Source organism: Nomascus leucogenys, chromosome 3 (assembly GCF_006542625.1).
Source record: "Nomascus leucogenys isolate Asia chromosome 3, Asia_NLE_v1, whole genome shotgun sequence".
Lineage (NCBI taxonomy): Eukaryota > Metazoa > Chordata > Mammalia > Primates > Hylobatidae > Nomascus > Nomascus leucogenys.
The window spans coordinates 73,820,564-73,842,200 of NC_044383.1; the positions used below are offsets into that span (position 1 = coordinate 73,820,564).

Genomic DNA, 21,637 nt, shown 5'->3' on the forward strand with positions numbered 1-21,637 from the left:
AAGATTGGGTTCCTGCCCCCAGCCCAGGCTCACACTGTAGTAAAGGGAAACAGACATGAACACTACGTGACATGGAGTGTTAGGGGCGTTATGGTAGAAGTCTGCAGAGAGTGCAATGGGCATCCAAATGAGGAAGTGATCACTTGCACAAGAGTGGGAGGCTTGGTTGGAAAGGCTTCTCTGAATAGGATGACATTTGATCTGTGTTTTGAAGGGCATAGTCGGCAAGGTAAGTAATCCAATTAAAGTAGGTTGTCTCAGCTAAAGCACAGTATGCTCAAAGGTGTGGATCATTTGAAAATTTGAGTTCAGGTGCAGTAAGGGTAAGGTAAGTATCCAACAGAATTTTCTACAATGATGGAAATATTCTATATTGTCACTGTCCAATACAGTAGCCTCTAGCCACATTTGGCTAGTACAACTGAAGAATTGAATATTAACTTTCATTTAATTCTAGCTAATTTAAATTTAAATAGCTTCATCAGTTAGTGGCTACCATATTGAACAGTGCAGGTTTACAGATAAATAGAGCCCAGTTGCAGGAGGGTCTTGCATCCCATTGAGGAGGACTGAATTTTCTTCTGCAGGGCCTTCTGTGGTCTGCAGAAAGGGCTGTACACAGGCAATAATATTATCAGCTTTGCCTGTGGAAGTGCCCCAGCCTGGAAGCAGATAATACAGTTAGGAGATTCCCATAACCTGCCTGAGTGACAGCATTAGTAATTAGGGAAGGAAATGGATGTGAGACTTGCTGAGAAGGGCTGGACAGGCTTAGTGACAGGTCTGAGTGTGAGGGGAGAGGGAGTGGGGGAAATGGGATCAGCTTTGAGCCAGCTATTAAATCAATGCCAATTCATCCCATAAAGAATGCAGAGAGTGGGACAGGTTTGGAAGGTGTAAGGAACATGGCTGTGCTGTAGCCAAGCAGGCATAGGGCAGCAGGAATAGGCCGAGGTAAACAGCCTAGATGACTCAGCGGGATTGGGGTGCAAGCGCACAGTCCCGTGTCTTATATAATCACAGCCATGTAGACACAACATAGAGAAGCTCCCTACCTGGCTCTCAGCCACTAGTGTTTGTGTAGTGTATAAATGTAACACTGACTCTGCGAAGGGGCTGCTGAATAAAGCCATGTCTCATTTACCTGCTGTCGCTCCAGTGTTCTTCCAGCTCCGCGCCCCACATCCACCCACTGTCCTCAGACCTCAGCTGGGGCTGCACCCCAACCGTGAGTGTGACAGAGAGAAGATGAGTGTTAGAGATCATGATCCTGAAGTGCTGATGAGAAATTCAGGTGAGTTATTACTGTCTTTCTTTCTTTTTCTTTTCTTTTTTTTTTTTGAGATGGAGTCTCGTGCTCTGTCTCCCAGGCTGGAGTGCAGTGGTGTGATCTCGGCTCACCCCAACCTCCGCCTCCCAGGTTCAAGTGATTCTCCTGCCTCAGCCTCCCGAGTAGCTGGGATTACAGGCATGTGCCACCACGCCTGGCTAGTTTTTGTATTTTTAGTAGAGATGGGGTTTCTGTATGTTGGCTGGGTTGGTCTCGAACTCCTGACCTCAGGTGATCCACCCACCTAGGCCTCCCAAAGTGCTGGGATTACAGGCATGAGCCACTGCACCTGGTCACTTTTTACTATCTTTCTACTTGCATTGTGCCAAGAGGAAACTGACAGTTCAGCCCTTCTCGACTGAGAGACAACTGAATTAAAATAATCTGATGGCGTCTCTGGCATTTATTCAGCCATAAGAAAACAGCTGCTAAAAGTGGAATGCAGCTTTTTTAGAATTTCAGCAAAGGTGGAAGGAGATCCAAAAACTTCCTTCTTAGCTGTGCACGGTGGCTCATGCCTGTAATCTCAGCACTTTGGGAGGGCGAGGCAGGGGATCACTTGAGGCCAGGAGTTTGAGACCAGCCTGGGCAATATGGTGAAACCCTGTCTGTACTGAAAATACGAAAATTAGCCGGGCATGGTGGCATGTGCCTGTAATCCCAGCTACTTGGGAGGCTGAGACACGAGAATCACTGGAACCTGGGAGATGGAGGTTGCAGTGAGATTGTACCACTGCACTCCAGCCTGGGCAACAGAGTGAGACTCTGTCTCAAAAAAAAAAAAAAATTCCTCCTCACAAAATTGAGGACTTATGGACTATAGAAAAAGACAGTTTTCTTGATGATTGAGAAAATAGTATGACTTTAATAAGGATTTAGGCTGTCCCAAATTAAAATTTGTCCTTGAGATTCATGCTGTAATGCTTCCCATAGTGGGAGGGAATCATAAAGATGAAATTCAAACTGGAGCCCAGTCACCACTCCCCATACCCACCTCCATTTTCTGCTCTGCCAGAAAGCCTGCAAGCCTAGAGGTCAGCTCAGTGACCATCTTCTGAAGCCCAAGGCACCATTGGAAGCTGCCTAGTTTGAGGCACAGAGGGAAGAGGAAAAGACTGAGAACAACATCCCTCTTCCTGAGGAATGCATACAAGGGTGCTTGGGGGTAGGTTGGGGATCCTAAGGCAGGAAAGCCAAAGCTGGAGTCAGAGGAAGCTCTTCTTCTGAAACCTGTAATTTCAATGTCTTTTCCTTTCCCTTCAAAATCGTAATTTCCCTCTGAAATCATTCTAACCCTTTAGTAAAGACATTAATTTAAAGATGTTTAAAAATCTCCCCCCGCCCCCTTTTTTAACCCACTCACTTCTATACTCACCTCTTTAACCCAAATGGTCAACTGTGTCTATTACATCCCAGGCTCTCTTCTTAGGTGTCGGGAACTCAACAGGGTATGTTCCCTATCTTCAAAGAGCTATGGTCTAGTGGGAGAGACAGACAGGAAAATAGACTTCCATAGAGTATTGAGAGCTTTGTCAGGTGTAAGCAGTGGGGGAATGGAGAAATGGGGAGTTACTGCTTAATAAGTATGAAGTTTCTTTTTGGGGTGGTGAAAATGTTTTGGAACTAGTTAGAGGTGAAAGTTTAGGACCCTAAACCCAATATCGCAGGTCAGAGAAAGTTTCATAGGACAGATGGCTTATGAAGACATGGAGGAATTAATCAGATGAGGAGGAAAGGGGACATTCAGAGATAGAGGGAGTAACCTCTAGGCAAAGGTCTGGAGGCCAGAAAAAACTGGAAGTTAATGCAACATGGCCAGAGAATGGCAACAGTGCATTCTGTCGGGAGAGGAGAGGCAGTTGTGAGAGCTGAGATTGACATTAAGGGCTTCGTATACCATGCCAGGAAGTCCAGAGTTACCCAAAGACCATTGAGAAACCTTTACAAGGTGTCGAGCAGGGAATGACACGATCAGATTTCTATTTTTGCAAGATGAGTATAGGCAAATAATTGGGGAGTACAACACTGGAGGCAGGGAGCTCAGTTAGTTGTTTATTGCAGTCATCTAAGCAAGAAAAGACAGTTGCTTTAATGAAGGCGGGCAAAGTGGGAATGGAGAAAGCAAGTTGGCTCAAGAGAAGTTAATAAAGACTTGGTAATCAGTTAAGGATTGGGTAGATGGGTGCGAGGGTGGGTGAGCAAAAGACAGGGAGATATTCACCTTTAAAAAAGCTACACAGTGACATTTTCCACACATACAAAATAGATCAGTAGTATATATCAGAGTTGCTCATGGTGGGCTGCCAATGCATTGCTGATATGCTGTCTTTCACTCTCCAGAGTTGAGAATCATTGCCACACATGCTACAGTAGCAAAGATTTTGATGCTTTCAATCCTGCTTTCCTAATTAGGACCATGTGGTATGCGTCTGAAGTTGCACCTGGTTTATAATTCTAAGAAAGAAGAACCACTATTGCCACCACTTTTTATAGAAGCTTAATGATTATAATAGAATTCACTGAATTTTTTTCATTTTTGTGCTCTTATAATTTTGATTTCTTTTGTAATATATAAAAAAGTCCTATGCTTTTTTATCTTCCTTAAGTGCTTCAATTACCCTCCCTGATTTAGATTGTGAAAATGTGATGTTAGGGTCCCTTATTTCTCCAGCGACTGATTCATGCGATGGAGAAAGAGATGGAAAATGAAGAATTAAGGCACTCTTTCATCATTCATCTTACCTTTAAAGATTCTTGGCCAGGTGCTGTGGCTCATGCCTATAATCCCCAGCACTTTGGGAGGCCAAGGTGGGAGGACCATTTGAGCCGAGGAGTTGGAGATCAGCCTGAGCAATGTAGCAAGACTTTGTCTCTACAAAAAATTTAAAAATTCACCAGGTGTGGTGGTGCATACATGTAGTCTCAGCTACTCAGGAGGCTGAGGCAGGGGGATCCCTTGAGCCCAGGAGTGCAAGGCTGCAGTGAGCTATGATCACACCACTGCACTCCAGCCTGGGCAACAGAGAAAGAATCTGTCTCTTAAAAAAGAGAAGAAAAAAAGAAAAAGATTCTTGATAATACAAAGAAAAGTAGATTTTTAAGGGTTAGACAGGACCCTTGAACTCAGGAAGTTATGCTATGTTTGTATCGGGAAACGAAACTATCTGCTTTTTTTTTCTGCCTTTTTGTATCTATGCCCATGTAAGTAACATCTGAAAAAGAATCTCTATGAAGAAGATGGTTAAGGAATAATCTTGTGATCCTCCTGACTAAAAGGATATGGGAAAGTACATGAAAATAGCTCATGCTTATCCTAAGAGAAACAGAAATAAGGGTGACTTGCATTGTCTTGCTTGTTCCATAATTTCTCTGTCATTATTGACCTGAAAACTCAACTTCCCTCTCCATTATCAAGCCTTTTTGTGGAGATGGAAAGATAAACTGGAAAAGGAGATTGTCAGCTAATTCCAGGACTCTGACTTTCAGAGTTTCAAAATCGATGCGCTACATGTAATATACAGATTGTGTTTTTTTAAAAAAGGAGAGCTGTTGTGAAGCATATGGATAGTAATGGAGAAAGACAATGAAAACGAAGTGAATAACGCAATTTTTTTTAACTTTTGAGGATTTTTTTAGAAATACAGCTCTGTTTTAATGCTTAACATCGACAAAGCACAACTAAAAGTAGAGGAGTTTTATATTATTGAGCCTTTATATTTTATTATAAAACATATACAGAAAAGTCAATGTAACATCTATTTATATATACATATATACATATGTGTATATATGTACATATATGTATGTGTATATGTGTATATATGTACATATACCTATGTGTATATGTGTATATATGTACATATACGTATATGTGTATATATGTATATATGTATGTGTATGTGTATATATGTATATATATGTATGTGTATATGTGTATATATGTGTATATCTATACAGTTGAAAAAAATTATAAAGTGAATACCCATATAACTACCATCTAGTTGCAAGTTAAAAACTAGAAATTTTTTCTTTTTTTTCCCACCCTGTCTTACAGTGCTGAAAAAATTAGAAATTTTAAACCAAGAGTACACTGCCACTTGCATGAACTTCAGGGAATCTGTGAATTATCTGAAATTATATATAAAATTAGGGGCTCTATGAATTTTTTGGGAAAAAGAGTCTAGAACTTTTCAGAAGTTTAAAAGAGTTCCCCTCATTTTAAGTACTTAAAAGAGCAATAAGACTTAAGATGGCTCCGTAACTTAGTAGCTTTGCAGTCTTGGGCAAGTCTCTTGCTCTCTGAATATTGATTTCTATATCTGTAAAATGAAATAATAATGTTCATTCTCATGAGGCTGTTTTAAGGAACAGATGAGTTATCTATCTGTGAAATAGCTTTGTAAGCTCCAAAGTACTCTTTCAAATGTTAATTATCTATCTTTGTTAGCAATTGAAAAATTTAGCTCAGGTCTTCACAATATCTAAAGAACTGCTGGCTGGGCCGGTGGCTCATGCCTGTAATCCCAGCACTTTGGGAGGCCAAGGCGGGCAGATCACTTGATGTTAGGAGTTCAAGACCAGCCTGGCCAACATGGTGAAACCCTGTCTCTACTAAAAATACAAAAATTAGCTGGGCGTGGTGGCACATGCCTGTAGTCCCAGCTACTCGGGAGGCTGAGGCAAGAGAATCACTTGAACCTAGGAGGCGGAGGTTGCAGTGAGCTGAGATTGTGCCACTGCACGCTAGCCTGGGTGACAGAGTGAGACTGTCTCACAACAAACAAAGAAACAAAAAAACTGGTAAATTGCTTTTGTTGCACTCCACTGGTTTAAATTCATGGTCTCGCATGATAATGCTAGTCTGGCAATACACTAGTTCCTGGTCAAGCCAATCATTTATTCTTCAAGATCATGCTTGCTCCTGAGCTGCTGAATAATTTCCAGAGAAAAGCACTTAACATGGCAAATGCTTTCACTTTAAATTCATGATCCTGACACTCAGATGCACATTCATTACTTCCCAGTAATTACTGAAAGTTACTGAAATTTTCTAGTAAGCCCACTCTTCTACCCTCCCAGATGATTATTTCCTATTAGCCTCTCTCCAAGGTTACCCAAGGTTCCACTTCTGACCATGGGAATAACAAGGACTGGACTTAACTTCCTGCCACAACTAGAAAACTGGGCAAAATATATAAAACAACTGTTTGCTATTATTGCCCCCAAATTTCTGCCTAGAGGCAGTTTCCAGATCCTGGGCATAGAAAGGTAAACCCACTGTCTAGGGACTTTATTGAATTGAGGAGACAGAGATCAGAGTTCACAGATGTGGAAATTGAAGGGCGGAGTTTTGGAAAGAATGAAGCCATATGAATAAATAAATAAATAAATAGAATTTAAAAACTCATAAATCTGAGACTTTGCTAAGTACTTGGCTGTTCATGTATGAATTGATAATCCACGCAGTCAAGTATAGAATGACCAGGGAGTATAAGCTAAATAATTCTTAGAGCTCACAGAGGATGAGACGACATTTGAGCTCTGACTAGCCAGAGTGGAGAGTCCTCAGTGAAAACCAAGGAATTCATTGAAGACCTCTGAGCAGTTATTAATTAGTAGTAGGGCCAAATTATTCCTGGAATGAAGACTACTCTAGACCTACCCTAATGAAGCTTAAAAACAGTCCTCAAATGAATCAAACTCATTCACAAATAACTGGCTGAAAAAAAAAGCACAACCCTTCCCAAAGGGGGACAATTCAGACACTCAACAAGGATGCAATTTCAACGTCCAGTAGTCAATAAAAAATAATTATTTTTTGTTGTTGTTTTTGAGATGGAGTTTCGCTCTTGTTGTCCAAGCTGGTGTGCAATGGTGCGATCTCTCGGCTCACTGCAACCTCCACCTCCCGGGTTCAAGCAATTCTCCTGCCTCAGCCTCCCAAGCAGCTGGGATAACAGGTGCCTGCCACCACGCCCAGCTAATTTTTTGAATTTTTAGTGGAGATGGTGTTTCACTATGTTGGCCAGGCTAGTCTCAAACTCCTGACCTCAGGCGATCCACTCACCTCGGCCTCCCAAAGTGCTGGGATTACAGGCGTGAGCCACCATGCCCGGCTCAATAAAAAATTATTAAACATGCTAAGAACTCAACCCATTTGAGCTTAAAACTTCTTAAAGCCTTAGGAAAAGGAAAAATATTTAACTCTCTCTTTAAAAGTTGAACAGTTTGTGACATATTAAAGCCACTTAATCAGAAGAAATTAATTCTACAATATTCTTAAAGGCAATCTTTTAGCTTTTAGATAAAAAACATTTGATAAAACGAGGTTCACTTCTTCTAGGATGACTTCCATCACAATTCTATTTTAAGACTGTTTTATGTAGATTTGTAATCTCGTGTTCTGAAACAACATAAAGCTTGGTTTCTCTTTTAACAAAACTGAGAAGAGTTCTCATACCTTCTTTTTCTTAAGGTAAATATATCCAATTCTCTCTATCTTATTCTGACAAAATTTTTCTTATCATTCTCTGGATGCACTCTGTCTGGTTCCTCCATGTTCTTTAATTAAATGCCATTGCTGCCATGCTAAAACTAGGAACAATTAGTTCTACAAAGACTAGAAGTCCAATAAACCATGGGAGTATAAAATATATTGTCATAGTTGATGTTGTTAATAATAACCATGATAAAGGTCATAAAATACTAGTATCTAAAATTTATGAATCCTTTTATCTATGTCAGATGCTGTGCTAAGTGCTTCATGAGGGCTATCTCATTTTACTCTCACAACTCCATGAGATAGATACCATTGTTTTCTCTGTTTTATAAATGAGAAATTTAGATCACTGAAAGGTTTATAAATGAACTCTTTCCACACTTACACTGTATAATAAGCCACTCCAAAACTCAGGGGTTTAAAACAATACTCATTCATTATCACACGTCTACAGGTTGACTGGAGTTTGGCTGATCTAGGCTGGGCCCCAGGTGGGCATCTCTGCATCTTACTAAAAGATCGGTTCAGGCAATTCTGTGCCATATGCGTGTCATTCTGGGACCAAAGAGCTTGCTAGGGTATGTACTTCTCATGGCAATGATACAGGCACAAGAAAGAAAGCAGAAATATGGGGTCTCTTAAGACCTTGGATCTGATTTGGCACACTGTTCCTTCACCACAACACTTTGGCCAAAGCAAGTCACATAGCTAAATTCAAAATCAAGGATTGGGGAAGTATACTCCACCAAAGTCCATGACAAAGGTATGGATGCTAAGAGGCATGAAGGATTAGGGAGAATAATTCAATGTAGCACAAAACGCTAAATAATACTCCCAAAGTCATACCCATTGTTGCAGTCAGGGATTCAGTTTGGTTGAATGTAGCGGAAAACCCAAATAACAGTAGCTTAATAAAATAGGGGTTTATCTTCTCTCATGCAAAGTCTGGAGATAGCCAGTCAAGAAGCTGATGGGGCTGTTCCACGATATTACCGGGAACTCAGGTTCCTTTTTCATTTTTCTTCCACCGTCCTTAAGATGTGACCCTCATGTTTATGTTCACAACAAGGCTGCTGGAGCTTCAGCCAGCGTATTCTCCTTTCAAATAGAAAAAAGGACAGGCAATAGACATAAAATGGAAGTGCTTTCCCTGACACCTCATCCAGTGATTATACTTACATCTCATTGGCCAGACCATGTCACAGGCCACTCTCACTGAGGAAGAGGTTGAGAGATTTTTTTTTTAAAGAGAACACTGTCATTCCCAACACAGGGTTAAATTAGTAATAAAAAGAGAAGAAAACATTGACATTAAGTAGGAATTATCAAACATACTCAGGGAGTATTTGTGCCAGGATTTGCCCATTAGTTTAAAACTATACTTAATATGATGGTATTATTCTTACCATCTTAAAAAATATTTAATATTCTAATATATAATATATGCTCATGGAAGACGTTTTGGTAGCTATCTTAAAGTATAAAGAAGACAAATCAGCCATAAGCCATTACAAAGTTACAACCACTGTTAAAATTTTGCTATCTCACCTTCCTTTGGTTGCTTTACCTTGTATACTTACAGTATATTTGTATATCTAAATTGGGCTCATTCTCTACAAATAGCCAGTCTCATCTCCCTGGTATTTTTAAATTTTGTTTTATAGATCATAAGAATATATATTCATTATGGAAAAATCTAGAAAAAACAGAAAAGTATAAAGAAATAAAAGTAATTTACCTATAATTCCATCCTTAGATCTAATTGCTTGCTGTGATTTTGAAAAATTGACATACACTTTTTGTGCATTATATGTATGTCAATATAGTTTAAGTCATATTAGATAAAAATTTTGCATTTGACTTTTAAAAAATATAAGACAAACATAAGGTTTTTGTTAACATAATTTTAAATACCTGCCTGAGATTTTACTTAAATATCGTGTTTAGATTTCTAAGGTTGTGCTATTATAAATCTTGTTACTCTGAATATCTATTTTTACACAAGCTTCATCCACATTCCGGGAACATTTTCTAGAAGGCGGAAATAAAACTGTGTTATCTTATGATGTGTATTCTTGAGTTTTTGTGTTGATTCATTTCCTAGTAATCAGGGAATGTCCTTAAGCAAAGCATATTCTGCATATTTGTTTGCAGTTTGAGAAAAATTACTGTTTAAAAATAAAACCTTGTTGTTTGATGTTCTCCTTCTAATGAATATTTAATCCTTTCTCACACTTTCACGTCTGAAGGTGGGCCTAACGATATTATCGTTAAGGGATAAAACCTCATTATTTTGACTCGGACACTAATGTGTTCTTACCATGTGCTTCTTGAATGAGCAGTTTTCTCTTTGGGCATCTTGGAGCGTTCTGTTACAGACTTCCTTTGAACAACGGGACATGAAATAAAACCTCGATACTTTTTACTTTTGTTTTTTAAAACTAGATACTTTTACAAGAACTCTATTTGCCCAGGATACAGCCCTTCCGTTTTCCCAGAATCTCCAACTGGCTCCTCCCTCTCCCCCACCCCGTTTTCAAAGCCGCCTCATCGTTCCCACGCTAGCAAATTAATATCCTTATTTACGAGAACTTATGTTTCACAGTCCTAACCACGGAGGTTGAGATGTCTCTGCCTGAAATTCCTTTGTTTTTAAAGTTTTTCCAGCCCATCTTTTGGGGGAAAGACCCTCAAAGTGGGACCCCGCCCCACCCCCACTTGGCCCCGCCCCCTCTGGTTCGGAGCCTTCCGTCTCCATGGTTACGCAGCGGTTGCTACGAGCGCCCAACTGCCCGACTGTCGCGGTGAGGGCGCCAAGACAGAAGCAGACAGACACGGCTCTTGCTGTCGATTCCGATCCAGGTCAGCCTACTCGGGGCTCCGCGCCCTTGACCCGGAGGCGTACCCCGCCAGGCGGCGGGCGTGGGGCGCCTCGCGGAGCCCGGGCAGCTGAAGGACCGCGTCCTGCCTCGTCGAGACTTAGCTCTCAGTCTCGATCCTTTAGGCTGCGCCGCCGCAGAGCTGGAACAGCGGTCCGTTCCTGCCGGAGGCGCCACCCCAGGGCTGCAGGGCTGCCCTCTAGCCATTGCGCGGGTGCCTGAGGCCTCCCGCTTCTGTTCCGCTCCACTGGCTACCCCAGAAGCCGGACCCCGGGAGACTTAGTAATTGGAGGGTGGGTGCGGGGAAGGTGCTGAGCCGCGTCCCTAGCGACCCAGCAGCGGCGCGCATGCGCACACAGATCCGGAGCGGGACGGACTCTCCCACTGACTGGCACTTGTGTATGCGCTGCCTGCGATCTTGGAGTACTGATTCTAACCTGTTTTAAGCGATTCCCTTAAGCCGCGCACTATTGTAACCACTAAATACATAGGACTAATTTAGTCCTCACACCTCTGGAAAGAAGTGAAGCAAGTGCCCAAGGTCTCACAGCTAGACAGTGGTCGGGTCACGATGGAATCCAGTCAATCTGGTTTCACTGGACAAAATGCCTAGTGCTTCGTACCCATCCATCGGAAAGCTAATAATGCTGAGGAGTTGGCTTTATCTACCTGATATTGCCTTTGTTGTACTCTACATGCCAACTTCCATTGTGCTTAGTTACCAATATTCAGGAAAATCAGAAAACTCGATCAAAACCTACCACTTTTTCCTTATAGTAAATGGAATTAATAACCAGAAGTTCATTTTTTTCCACGATGCATAACTCTTATGTTTTGGTTTTTGCTTTTATCTCTTTTATCGAGAGTCTGAACTCTATTTTAGATGTGCGGAAAAGATCATTTTAATGATCTGAGCAAGAATTGTTTTCCAAGATTCTAGTACAGTTACGAAGGGTCATTTAATGAATGTGGTGGAATAAGCATTTCCTCTTTCAAGCTGTACTCTTGGGTTTCTCATTGATTTTACCTCCCTCCCCTACAAATACTGCTTAGCCTTTTTTTGTTTTTTTTTTTGAGACGCTATTTCGCTCTTGTTGCCCAGGCTGGAGTGCAGTGGCACCGCAACCTCCGCCTCCTGGGTTCAAACGATTCTCCTGCCTCAGCCTCCCAAGTAGTTGGGATTACAGGCGTGTGCCACCGCTCCCGGCTAATTTGGTATTTTTAGTAGAGACGAGGTTTCTCCAAGTTGGTCAGGCTGGTCTCGAACTCCCGATCTCAGGTGATCTGCCTGCCTTGGCCTCCCAAAGTGCTGGGATTACAGGCGTGAGCCATCGCGCCCAGCCTGCTTAGCCTTTTTTTTTTTAAATTAAGAATATCATGATAGGAATATATGTTTAGTGACCATAATTTAAATAATTGAAAATGTTATTTATCAAATGTTTCAATTATTTGAAATCCCAATCGCTGTCTGTCTTCAATAAAGTCCTTCATTTTTAAAAATAATGAAAAACAGGAGAGGCCTAGATATTAATAAAAATGCTAATAAGCTAATAGATGATATTATGACTCTTTACAAATAGAATATTGCAGAAATCAAAAGAGGAAAAAAAAAATTTGCATAAAACCAAGTTTTTAAAAAAAAAAATTGTTGTTTTATTTAGCCAGAATGCCTCCAACTCAGGCCGAAAGTGTTATAAGGAGTATTATACGAGAAATAGGACAAGAATGTGCAGCCCATGGAGAGATTGTTTCTGAAACTCTGATTGCTTTTATGGTAAGAAGAAATATTTTTGTGATTACTACTTTATTAAGAGGTTTTTTAAGATGTGGTGTCCATTTTCCCCTTTAAATTCTGTGAGGATTTCATAAATGTTTTTCAGTTGAAACGTAACGAGATAATTGGACAAGTTAGTGAAAACATTTTTAAAAAGTTTATAGAGCATGTGAGTTCTAGATTTATAGAGACATTTAGAAGACCTTGATGAGTTTTGGAAACATCAGTAATGTTCTCCTGTGTGGGAATTTTTTGACATGTATTTTTGTTTGCCGTTGTTAAAAATTACTCATTGCTGTGGTTTCTCTGTTCTTGCTTTTGGTTAACAATACACAATAAAAACACAATAAAATATACCGTAGTTTCCCAGTTGAAAACCTAGCCATTGCTTTCAACTTATTTCCCCATATAACTTTTCTAGCACCATATTCAAGTTTGATGTTTGTCGCTTCCTTTCTTCAACCTCTAACAAGGGTACTGGGCGACAGAGCGAGACTTCATCTCAAAAAAAAAAAAAAAGAAAAATAGTTGAAAAACCAACCCCAACGTAATCAAGAGGTAGTTGTTTAAAAAATGGAAATATATTAAACTAATAATGTGAAATAAAATTGCTTAATGGATTCTTTCCTACTTAATGGACTCGTTTCTACTTTTTTCCAGGTGAAAGCTGTTGTCCTGAATCCAAGTAATGGCTTTAACATGGATAGAACCCTCATGAAAAGTGATGTGCAGAATCTTGTTAAGGTGATTACCCAACAGTCCTCAAATTTGCAATTACTTATTCTCAGTTGTAAATACAATATTTGTATTAGTCATTATTGCCTTCAGCTGCATGAAACAAAAGCCCACAAAATAATAGTACACACGAGGTATTTTTCTCATAACACAAAGTCTGGAGAGACATAGACCATTCTTCCTGGCTTCCTGGGGCACATCATCCTTGCAATATGGTCATCTGGTGGTCAAAAGATAGCTACCCTACCTCTAGGCAGAAAGAAGGGGGAAAGACAAAGGGTAAAAAATGTGTGCCAATTGGGTCTATCACCTTCTATCCAGAAAATAATAATTTTCCCAGAATCCCTCCCATCTACTTACATTTATTGACCAGAATGATATTGTAAGTGACCCAGGGACATTCACTTCTTTTTTCTTTCTTAGATGAATAAATCCTTGCCCCAGTCCAAATTGAGGCTCTGTTAGTAAGGAAGGAAGGGCAGGGAAATTGGGCAGGTAGCAGCATCTGCTACAGTATTTTGGTGAAACCTTGTTATTAATCTCTTACATTGCAAACATTAACTGGTTTGTCATATACTGTGAAGTTAAATAGAACTAAATTAATTTGCATTTCTCTAATGCTGAGTGATGTTGAGCATTTTTTTCATGCTTTTTGGCGATTTGTATGTCTTCTTTTGAAAAATGTCTATTCATGGCCTTTGCCCACTTTATAATGGGGTTCTTTGTTGTTGTCGAATTGTTTGAGTTCCTCGTAGATCCTGAATATTAGTCCTTTGTCAGATGCATAGTTTGTACATATTTTCTCCCATTCTGCAGGTTGTCTTTTCACTCTGTTGATTATTCATTTTGATGTGTAGAATCTTTTTAGTTTATTTAAATCCAATTTGTCTATTTCTGTTGCATTTACTTTTAAGTCATGAATTCTTTGCGTAGGCCAATGTCCAGCCCTAGGTTTTTTTCTGTTATTTTTATAGTTTCAGTCTTACATTTAAGTCTTTAATCAATCTTGAGTTGTTAATTTTTGTATATGGTGAGACATTGGGATCGGTTTCATTCTTCGGCATGTAGTAATCCAATTTTCCCAGCACCATTTATTGAATAGGATGTCATTTCTCCAGTGTATGTTTCTATTGACTTTGTCAAAGATCACCTGACTGCAGGTATGTGGCTTTATGTCTGGATTTTCTATTCTGACAATGAGATACAATCTTACACCAGTTAGAATGTCTTTAAAAAGTAAAAACATAACAGATATTGGTGAGGATGCAGAGAAAAGATGGTATAAAGCTTGTTCTTAGCAATAGGGGAAGTGATTGTGACAGTCAGAAATTTTATTGGAAAGCCGTGGAAGAGAATCAAGGAGGGGCAGAAAATAAGTTGTTCTCCTTGTCATGACCCAAGAAGAGTTTTCCATTCCCCCCAATCCCCCAACTCAACTAAGTTGGAAAGAATCAAGTCAATATACTTTTAATATGACAGGTACATAAACTAACAACGTATGTTATATCCAAGTGACAATTTTTTTCTCAACTAAAAATCACGTGGATGAGCTATTTTTTTAAGTGTGCATTTTAGAACAGTACTTCTCTATGTGGAGGGATCCAGGTGCACAGGCTTCTGCAAAGACACAGTGTACAATCCTCAGTCTTGCATTCTCCCCTCCCTCCTCCCAGGAAAGCAGGGCTGGTGCTCAGGGAGATGGGTTGAGAGTGATGCTGCCAAGTGCCTGCCAGCTGCAGTATATTCAGCCTACAGGGTGAGCAGTGAAGGAAGTGGGGGAGGGAGGTGACGAGTAGAGATGAGAGAAGGAAAGAAAAACTGAGGTTGATAATTCAGTCTAAAGAGGCAAGGCAGAGAAGGGAATGAGCCATCTATGTGGGGGCTCATAGGAGAAAACAGACCAGGAAAAGAAATATCAAGGGTAGAACCAGAGAAATTTTGTGAAGAGAGGGGGGTAGTTGCAGCAGCTTTTTAATTTTAATTTAATTTAATTTAATTCTATTTTATTTTTTGAGACAGAGTCTTGCTCTGTCCCTCAAGCTGGAGTGCGGCGGCATGATCTTGGCTCATTGCCATGTCCACCTCCCAGGTTCTCAAGCGATTCTCCTGTCTCAGCCTCCCGAGTAGCTGGGACTACAGGTGTGTGCCACCACGCCTGGCTAATTGTTGTATTTTTAGTAGAGGCGGGTTTCACCATGTTGACCAGGCTAGTCTCGAACTCCTGATTTCGGGTGATCTGCCCACCTCCGCCTCCCAAAGTTCTGGGATTACGGGTGTGAGCCACCGCACCAGCTGCAGCAGCTTTTTATAAAATAAAATGAGGAGTGTTGTTCAAGGCACAAATAAATAGTAATGAGGAACTCTAGAAGAGTTTTAGACTGGAATATAAGCTTTGTGGAACATTTACCCACATTAAGACTAGAAACTAACCAAAACATCAGGTTTCTTGCCTTCAACTAGACTACTAGGCACCTGGGCATGATGATTATTGGTTAACTCAAGGGAAATAACTTATTACTTAACAAATGTTATTGGTAGTAAAGATATGGAATCAACATAAGTGTCCATCAACAGATGATTGGATAAAGAAAATGTATTCACACATACACACAATGGAGTTCTATTGAGCCATAAAAAATAATGAAATCATGTCTTGTGGCAACATGGATGGAACTGGAGGCTACTATCTTAAGTGAAATAACTCAGAAAGTAAAATACCACATGGTCTCACTTATAAGTGGGAGCTCAATAATATGTACCCAGGGATGTAGAGGGTGGAACAGTAGATACTGGAGACTTGGGAGGGTGAGAGGGGAGTGAGGGATGAGAAATCACTTAATGGGTACAATGTCCACTATTCAGGTGTTAGCTGCCCTAAAAGCCCAGGCTTCACCACTACACGCAATATATCCATGTAACAAAATGACACTTGTACCCCCTAAATCTATAAAAATAAAAAAAAGTTATTGGTTAAATAAACTATAAAGCCTGAAGTCCTCAAGGAGAAAAAAAAATAATAAAAGGGTTTACTGGTGAATCAATATCAGGAACCACTGCTTTTCCCTTTATTTTTGAAAATAACTTTAGGAAATACTTGACTGTCTCAAAAACTATAACTAGAAGTATTCATGGGACATTCTTTTCTAGCTTTGTATGACTCGGCTCTTGGATACTAAAAATCCATCCCTGGACACTATTAAGATGCAAGTCTACTTTGATATGAATTATACAAATCGAGGTAATGTATACTACCTATTTTTATACTTAAAAAATTTCATACTGTATTTCAGCTAAGAAGGGCTTCATTTGGTTGACAATGAATTTAATAGTTTAATCAATTTAACAACTTAATTTTTGGCAATCAACTTTGAGAAATATAACAATGTTAGAAATGCTAAATGAAAAAAAAAACCATTGGCCTTTGTGAGTGTTAAAAGTGAATTCCAATTATTATGCTCATAATTATTGTTTCCAAGTCTATTGTCTTTTAACCTTTATGGCACTAATACATAATAATTAGGAATTCAAACAACCAGCCCATTGAAGTTAAAAGTTTTTAATTTGTAGATTTTCTTGTTCCTGGTTTATGTTATTATCTCATTATAATTACCTACATTATGTAACTATTCAAAAATGAATGATGGGGAGTGTAAGTTTAGAAAGCTTTTCAATACGTAAATTTTTTTTTCTTTTGAGACAGAGTCTTGCTCTGTCACCCAGGCGGGAGTGCAGTGGCACGATCCACACATCACTGCAATCTCTGACTCCCAGGCTGAAGCAATTCTCCCACCTCAGCCTCCCGAGTAGCTGGGACTATAGGTGTGTGCCACTATGCCCAGCTAATTTTTGTATTCTTAGTAGAGACAGGATTTCGCCATGTTGCCCAGGCTGGTGTTGAAATCCAGGCCTCAAGTGATCTGTCTGCGCCTTGGACTCCCAAAGTGCTGGGATTATCAGTGTGAGCCACCACGCCTGGCTCATTATGTAAATAATTTAATGCATACATCAAAGACAAGTTGGAAACAAAAGAAAAAGGAAAATGTAATTCTCTATGGACTGCCCCTGCCCCTGCTATATAAAACAAGTCTATTTCTCTGTGGACTACCTCTACCTCTACTATATAGTGCAATCATTATTAACAATTTGGTGATTTTTCTCTTTATTAGTTTCAGTTATGCTACCTATGTAAAAGTATGTATCTTGCGTTTTTGCTTAATAGTGAAATTTTAAAGCAAAAAAAGTCATATAATAAAATTTAACCTATAGATTTTTAAATTTGTTATTTAAATATATTTTTAATTTGCAAAAAGTTCTCAGTTGGTTTTGTGGCAAGAATATAGGTATAAACTGTGCGTGGTGGATATGTTAATTATTGCCCTTGTAATAGTAAAATGGGTTGTCTTATAGAGTCATTGCAGAATTGTACTTGCAACAACTCAGTGAACATAGTGTCCTGCCAAAGTGAAGCCTATCCCTCAGCATATCACAGGAGGAATGAGGAGGGATACAGTTCTCCATGCAACATCATATTATCAATAATGCTTTTCAGAGGAAATTTATCTAGAACTGAAATAAAAATACACATAACTGAAAGGAACATATATACTACGTATATATTTCTGCTACTATATATGCATATGTATAGTATACTACATGTGCTTACATATAGCATAAATATATAATATGTATATATTTATTTTTCATATAGTATTAAAATTAAAATATATAATACATATGTTGTAGAAATGGTCTTTTTTATTTTCTGCTTAATTGGGAGGTTTTAGCCTTTTCTGATATCTCCTGTTTAGTTTGGCTGTTTAAAGTCTTAGGTGTTTTGACAAAGTATTCCATTTAAGTCACTGTAATAAATCTTCCCTACTGGATTTTTGTCTTGAGGCTACATGCTGGCCACTGTTTTTTATTTCATTATTACAGCTTAAGAAATTACTTGTTTTCCTGAAGTAGAATTGCCATATCCAATCTGGTTTTTCTCTAGTTCTTATGTGAGAAGAATTCTAAAAATTAAATATATAGAACATTGTTATTTGGCAATTTTAGTGGAATTTCTCGAAGAACATCACCGGGTCCTAGAGTCTAGATTAGGCTCTGTTACCAGAGAAATTACAGATAACAGAGCATGTGCTAAAGAAGAATTGGAAAGCCTCTACCGGAAGATTATTAGTTATGTGTTACTCCGCTCTGGCCTTGGATCCCCTACAGACATCAAGACTGTCAGAGAGGTAACAGGTAAAAAGTATAACCAATTTCCATTTCATAAGTGAAAATATATGATTATTGTATTTTATAAAATATGTTAAATTGGAAGTGACAAAGATTGAAGTTCCCTTTTTATCTGAAAAAAAAAAAAAATCAGCACAAATGAGTTAAAATGTACCCAGTCTCTTTTTACACTGTGTATCTGTTCTAAAACTCAAGTAGCACTCTAGAAGGTGAAATATTGCTAATTTTCCTAGAGCTGCACATATCTAGGCACCTATTACACCTCATTAGAGAAACATTGATAGTAGGATTGAGGGTACCAGGTTGATTGAGTAAATGGAAAAGCTGGAAAGGGATATTTCATATTGATGAAAGAAATTGACTCTGTCATTTAAAATGGATGGAAAGGGGCACCATTTTATCCTTAGGAAATCTTTGCCCTCTTTCATCCTTTAAAATGAGGAATAGGAAAAATGTCTAGCTCTCCTATGGCTTTCTTCCATAATTATTTTAAAGCATCCATTTTTTGGCTCAGATCCCTAATTAGAAAGTTTGTTTTCATGCCCATTGCCAAAAAGTTACTGCTGGATGCTTAATTATTAAAAATGGACATGAGGCAATGGCATAACTCTCAGTAATCCAGCTTTGATGTGTGATAAATTTTATTATGTATTCTATAATCAGGTATCAGTAATTTAAAGAATCATATAAGTAACTCAGACCCTTAATTTGCTGCTAAAGAAAAACCTTATTTAACTTCTGATATCTTTATTCTATCATTTTGTTTTCCTTTTTTTTTCTGGTTTATTTTAGCTGCTCTACAAAGTGTTTTCCCTCAGGCAGAGCTTGGGACATTTCTAACTCTTTCTAAGAAGGACAAAGAACGCCAGCTGAAAGAACTCACCATGATTGTTACTGGAATTCGTTTATTTAACAGAGACTGTGGAAAAGGAGGAGAAGGCATTGATGATTGTAGGTATCTCATTAGGTTAATTCTAAAGGTTATGTATGTTTAAAATTTAACTTGCACAGTGAGGAAAATAATAACACACCACTGGCATTCTTAAATTTACGATTTGCATTTTTTACTGTTTCCTTAAGAATAACTACTGTTTATAATGTGTAGTGATTTTTACTTTTGCTGGGGCAAGACTTTACATTTTATGTACCATGAAGCTAGTAGGAGAAAGTGAATCAGTGAAAGCAATGAAGGGTCCTGCTCAAAGCTAACCTCCCAGTTCAGCAGGGCTTTGTGTTCATTACTGCAAGTCAGTAATCAAAAGGGAGTACAATTTAGTTATTTAAAAAATAAAAATCTTCCTGAAAACAGTTCTTGGTGCAGTTAATGGAATGAAAAGAACCACAAGGAGATATTTCAGATCTCTAAATTCGGGGGCATCTACTTTGTGGTTATATACTTAATGCATTCTTTATAAGTTTGAAAGTACTTATGAAATATTTAATAAAGTACCTACCAGTAGAAGTAACTTCCTTATGAAATTTAGTACTCCCGTAGGCCCACTGATAAGGTGTTATTGTCTTTCACCAAATCACTAATCTAGTATAAAAGGGTAATTTTTTCTCTTTTAAAAACTTCTAAAAAGTCAAATTTCCATTTTCATAAATGGCCCTTCCTTGCTAGACTATTCTGTCATTTTTCACCATCCAGATGAGTTTCTTAACAAACATTCCTTTTTGTTGTTGTTGTTTAAATAACTAGAAAAGAAGATATACAAAAGGAAGGGTCAGTGGCTTTTCTGGAAGCACGTGGTTAACAACACATAATACCAAACTCTGCCGATTCTCTAAACTCTTCTATATTTAGTGGCAAAAGCTGACCTACTATAACTGGGTTATCATTCTGATAATATCTTTTGTTTGAACTTGTTTTAGATTCTTTTTTTTTTTTTTTTTTTGAGATGGAGTTTCGCTCTTGTCGCCCAGATTGGAGTGCAGTGGCGTGATCTCAGCTCACTGCAACCTCTGCCTCCCGGGTTCAAGTAATTCTCCTGTGCTGGGATTACAGGCGCGTGCCACCACGCTCAGCTAATTTTTATGTTTTTAGTAGAGACAGGGTTTCACCATGTTGGCCAGGATGGTCTCGATCTCTTGACCTCGTGATCTGCCCGCCTCGGCCTCCCAAAGTGCTAGGATTACAGGCGTGAGCCACCGCCCCCCGCCTAGATTCTTTTCTTTATGTTGTGGGACCCAAGTAACACATGCCTCTTTATTACTAATTTGATTGGGGAAAAAATCCCTAACTTAATGCTTAAAATGTAACTACTTTCTAGGCTTCTTCTCCTTAATTGTTTTCAGTCTCCTTTATGGCTGCCTTTTTATACGCTTACAAACAGTGCCAGCTGTTCTCCACGTAGCAATCCCAGCCACCATGCAGCATATTGATTCCCAGCTTGAGACTGCCCGGAGCCAGGTATACCGCTACACAGCCATCCTTGAGAAGGCAGCCAACGACCCACTCATGAGGGCCAAACTTCAGCCATATATGTTAAAAGAAGCGCTATATAATATACGACAATATGAGGTCTTCCTTCAAATCATTTTGGTGAGTTAAGTTCATAAGATCTGACCTTTTCCATATAACACAGTCTCTTTATATAAGGCCACATCAGGTAGAACCAGGTCACTAATTAAGAAGACAACCTTAATAACTGCTCGGTTTATATTGCTTTGGTAGGGTTAGGAATCAAAATAGAAACAGAAAAGTTGGGTTTTGATTTTAATGAAAATATTTTGGTAGAAATTGAATTTGTATTTTTTCTTTGGTACTTGATAATATGATTGTTAGCATGCTGTAGTTAAACAGTGGTGTGTATGTAAGTAATACTATGTTTATTTTAGTTCAGAGCAAGTATCTAACATTTTTTGGCAGGTAGTTGCCTTTCAAATAATTTTTGTGTAATTATTTGTTCTCACTGTAACAACTGGTAGAAAAGATTTTTTTAAAGGTTTTTTGTAGGCCAGGCAGAGTGGCTCATGTCTGTAATCCTAGCACTTTGGGAGGCAAAGGTGGGCAGATCGCTTGAGCCCAAGAATTCAAAACCCAAGGTTCAAGAGTTGAGCCTGGCCAACATGGCAAAACCCCGTCTCTACAAAAAGTACAAAACTTAGCAGGGCACAGTGACATGTGCCTGTATTCCCAGCTACTCAAGAGGCTGAGGTTGGGAGGATCACTTGAGCCT

The 21,637-nt window shown here is 39.0% G+C and overlaps 1 protein-coding gene across 2 annotated transcripts in view; it reads left to right on the forward strand.

Moving 5' to 3' along the window:
- Positions 1–1,087: 1,087 nt before the first annotated feature.
- Positions 1,088–21,637, forward strand: part of CFAP206 (cilia and flagella associated protein 206) — a 66,441-nt gene continuing 45,891 nt past the window's right edge. Inside the window, exons 1-7 of one of the 2 annotated variants that reach the window (XM_030809454.1) lie at positions 1,088–1,294; positions 12,370–12,482; positions 13,143–13,226; positions 16,365–16,455; positions 18,276–18,464; positions 19,251–19,409; positions 20,792–21,000. In XM_030809454.1, coding sequence (XP_030665314.1) covers positions 1,132–1,294; positions 12,370–12,482; positions 13,143–13,226; positions 16,365–16,455; positions 18,276–18,464; positions 19,251–19,409; positions 20,792–21,000 — 1,008 coding nt within the window. In that variant the 5' untranslated portion in view covers positions 1,088–1,131. Of the gene's footprint in view, positions 1,295–10,580; positions 10,692–12,369; positions 12,483–13,142; positions 13,227–16,364; positions 16,456–18,275; positions 18,465–19,250; positions 19,410–20,791; positions 21,001–21,637 lie in introns of those variants that run through there. The other variant, XM_003258316.3, reaches the window with a different exon arrangement.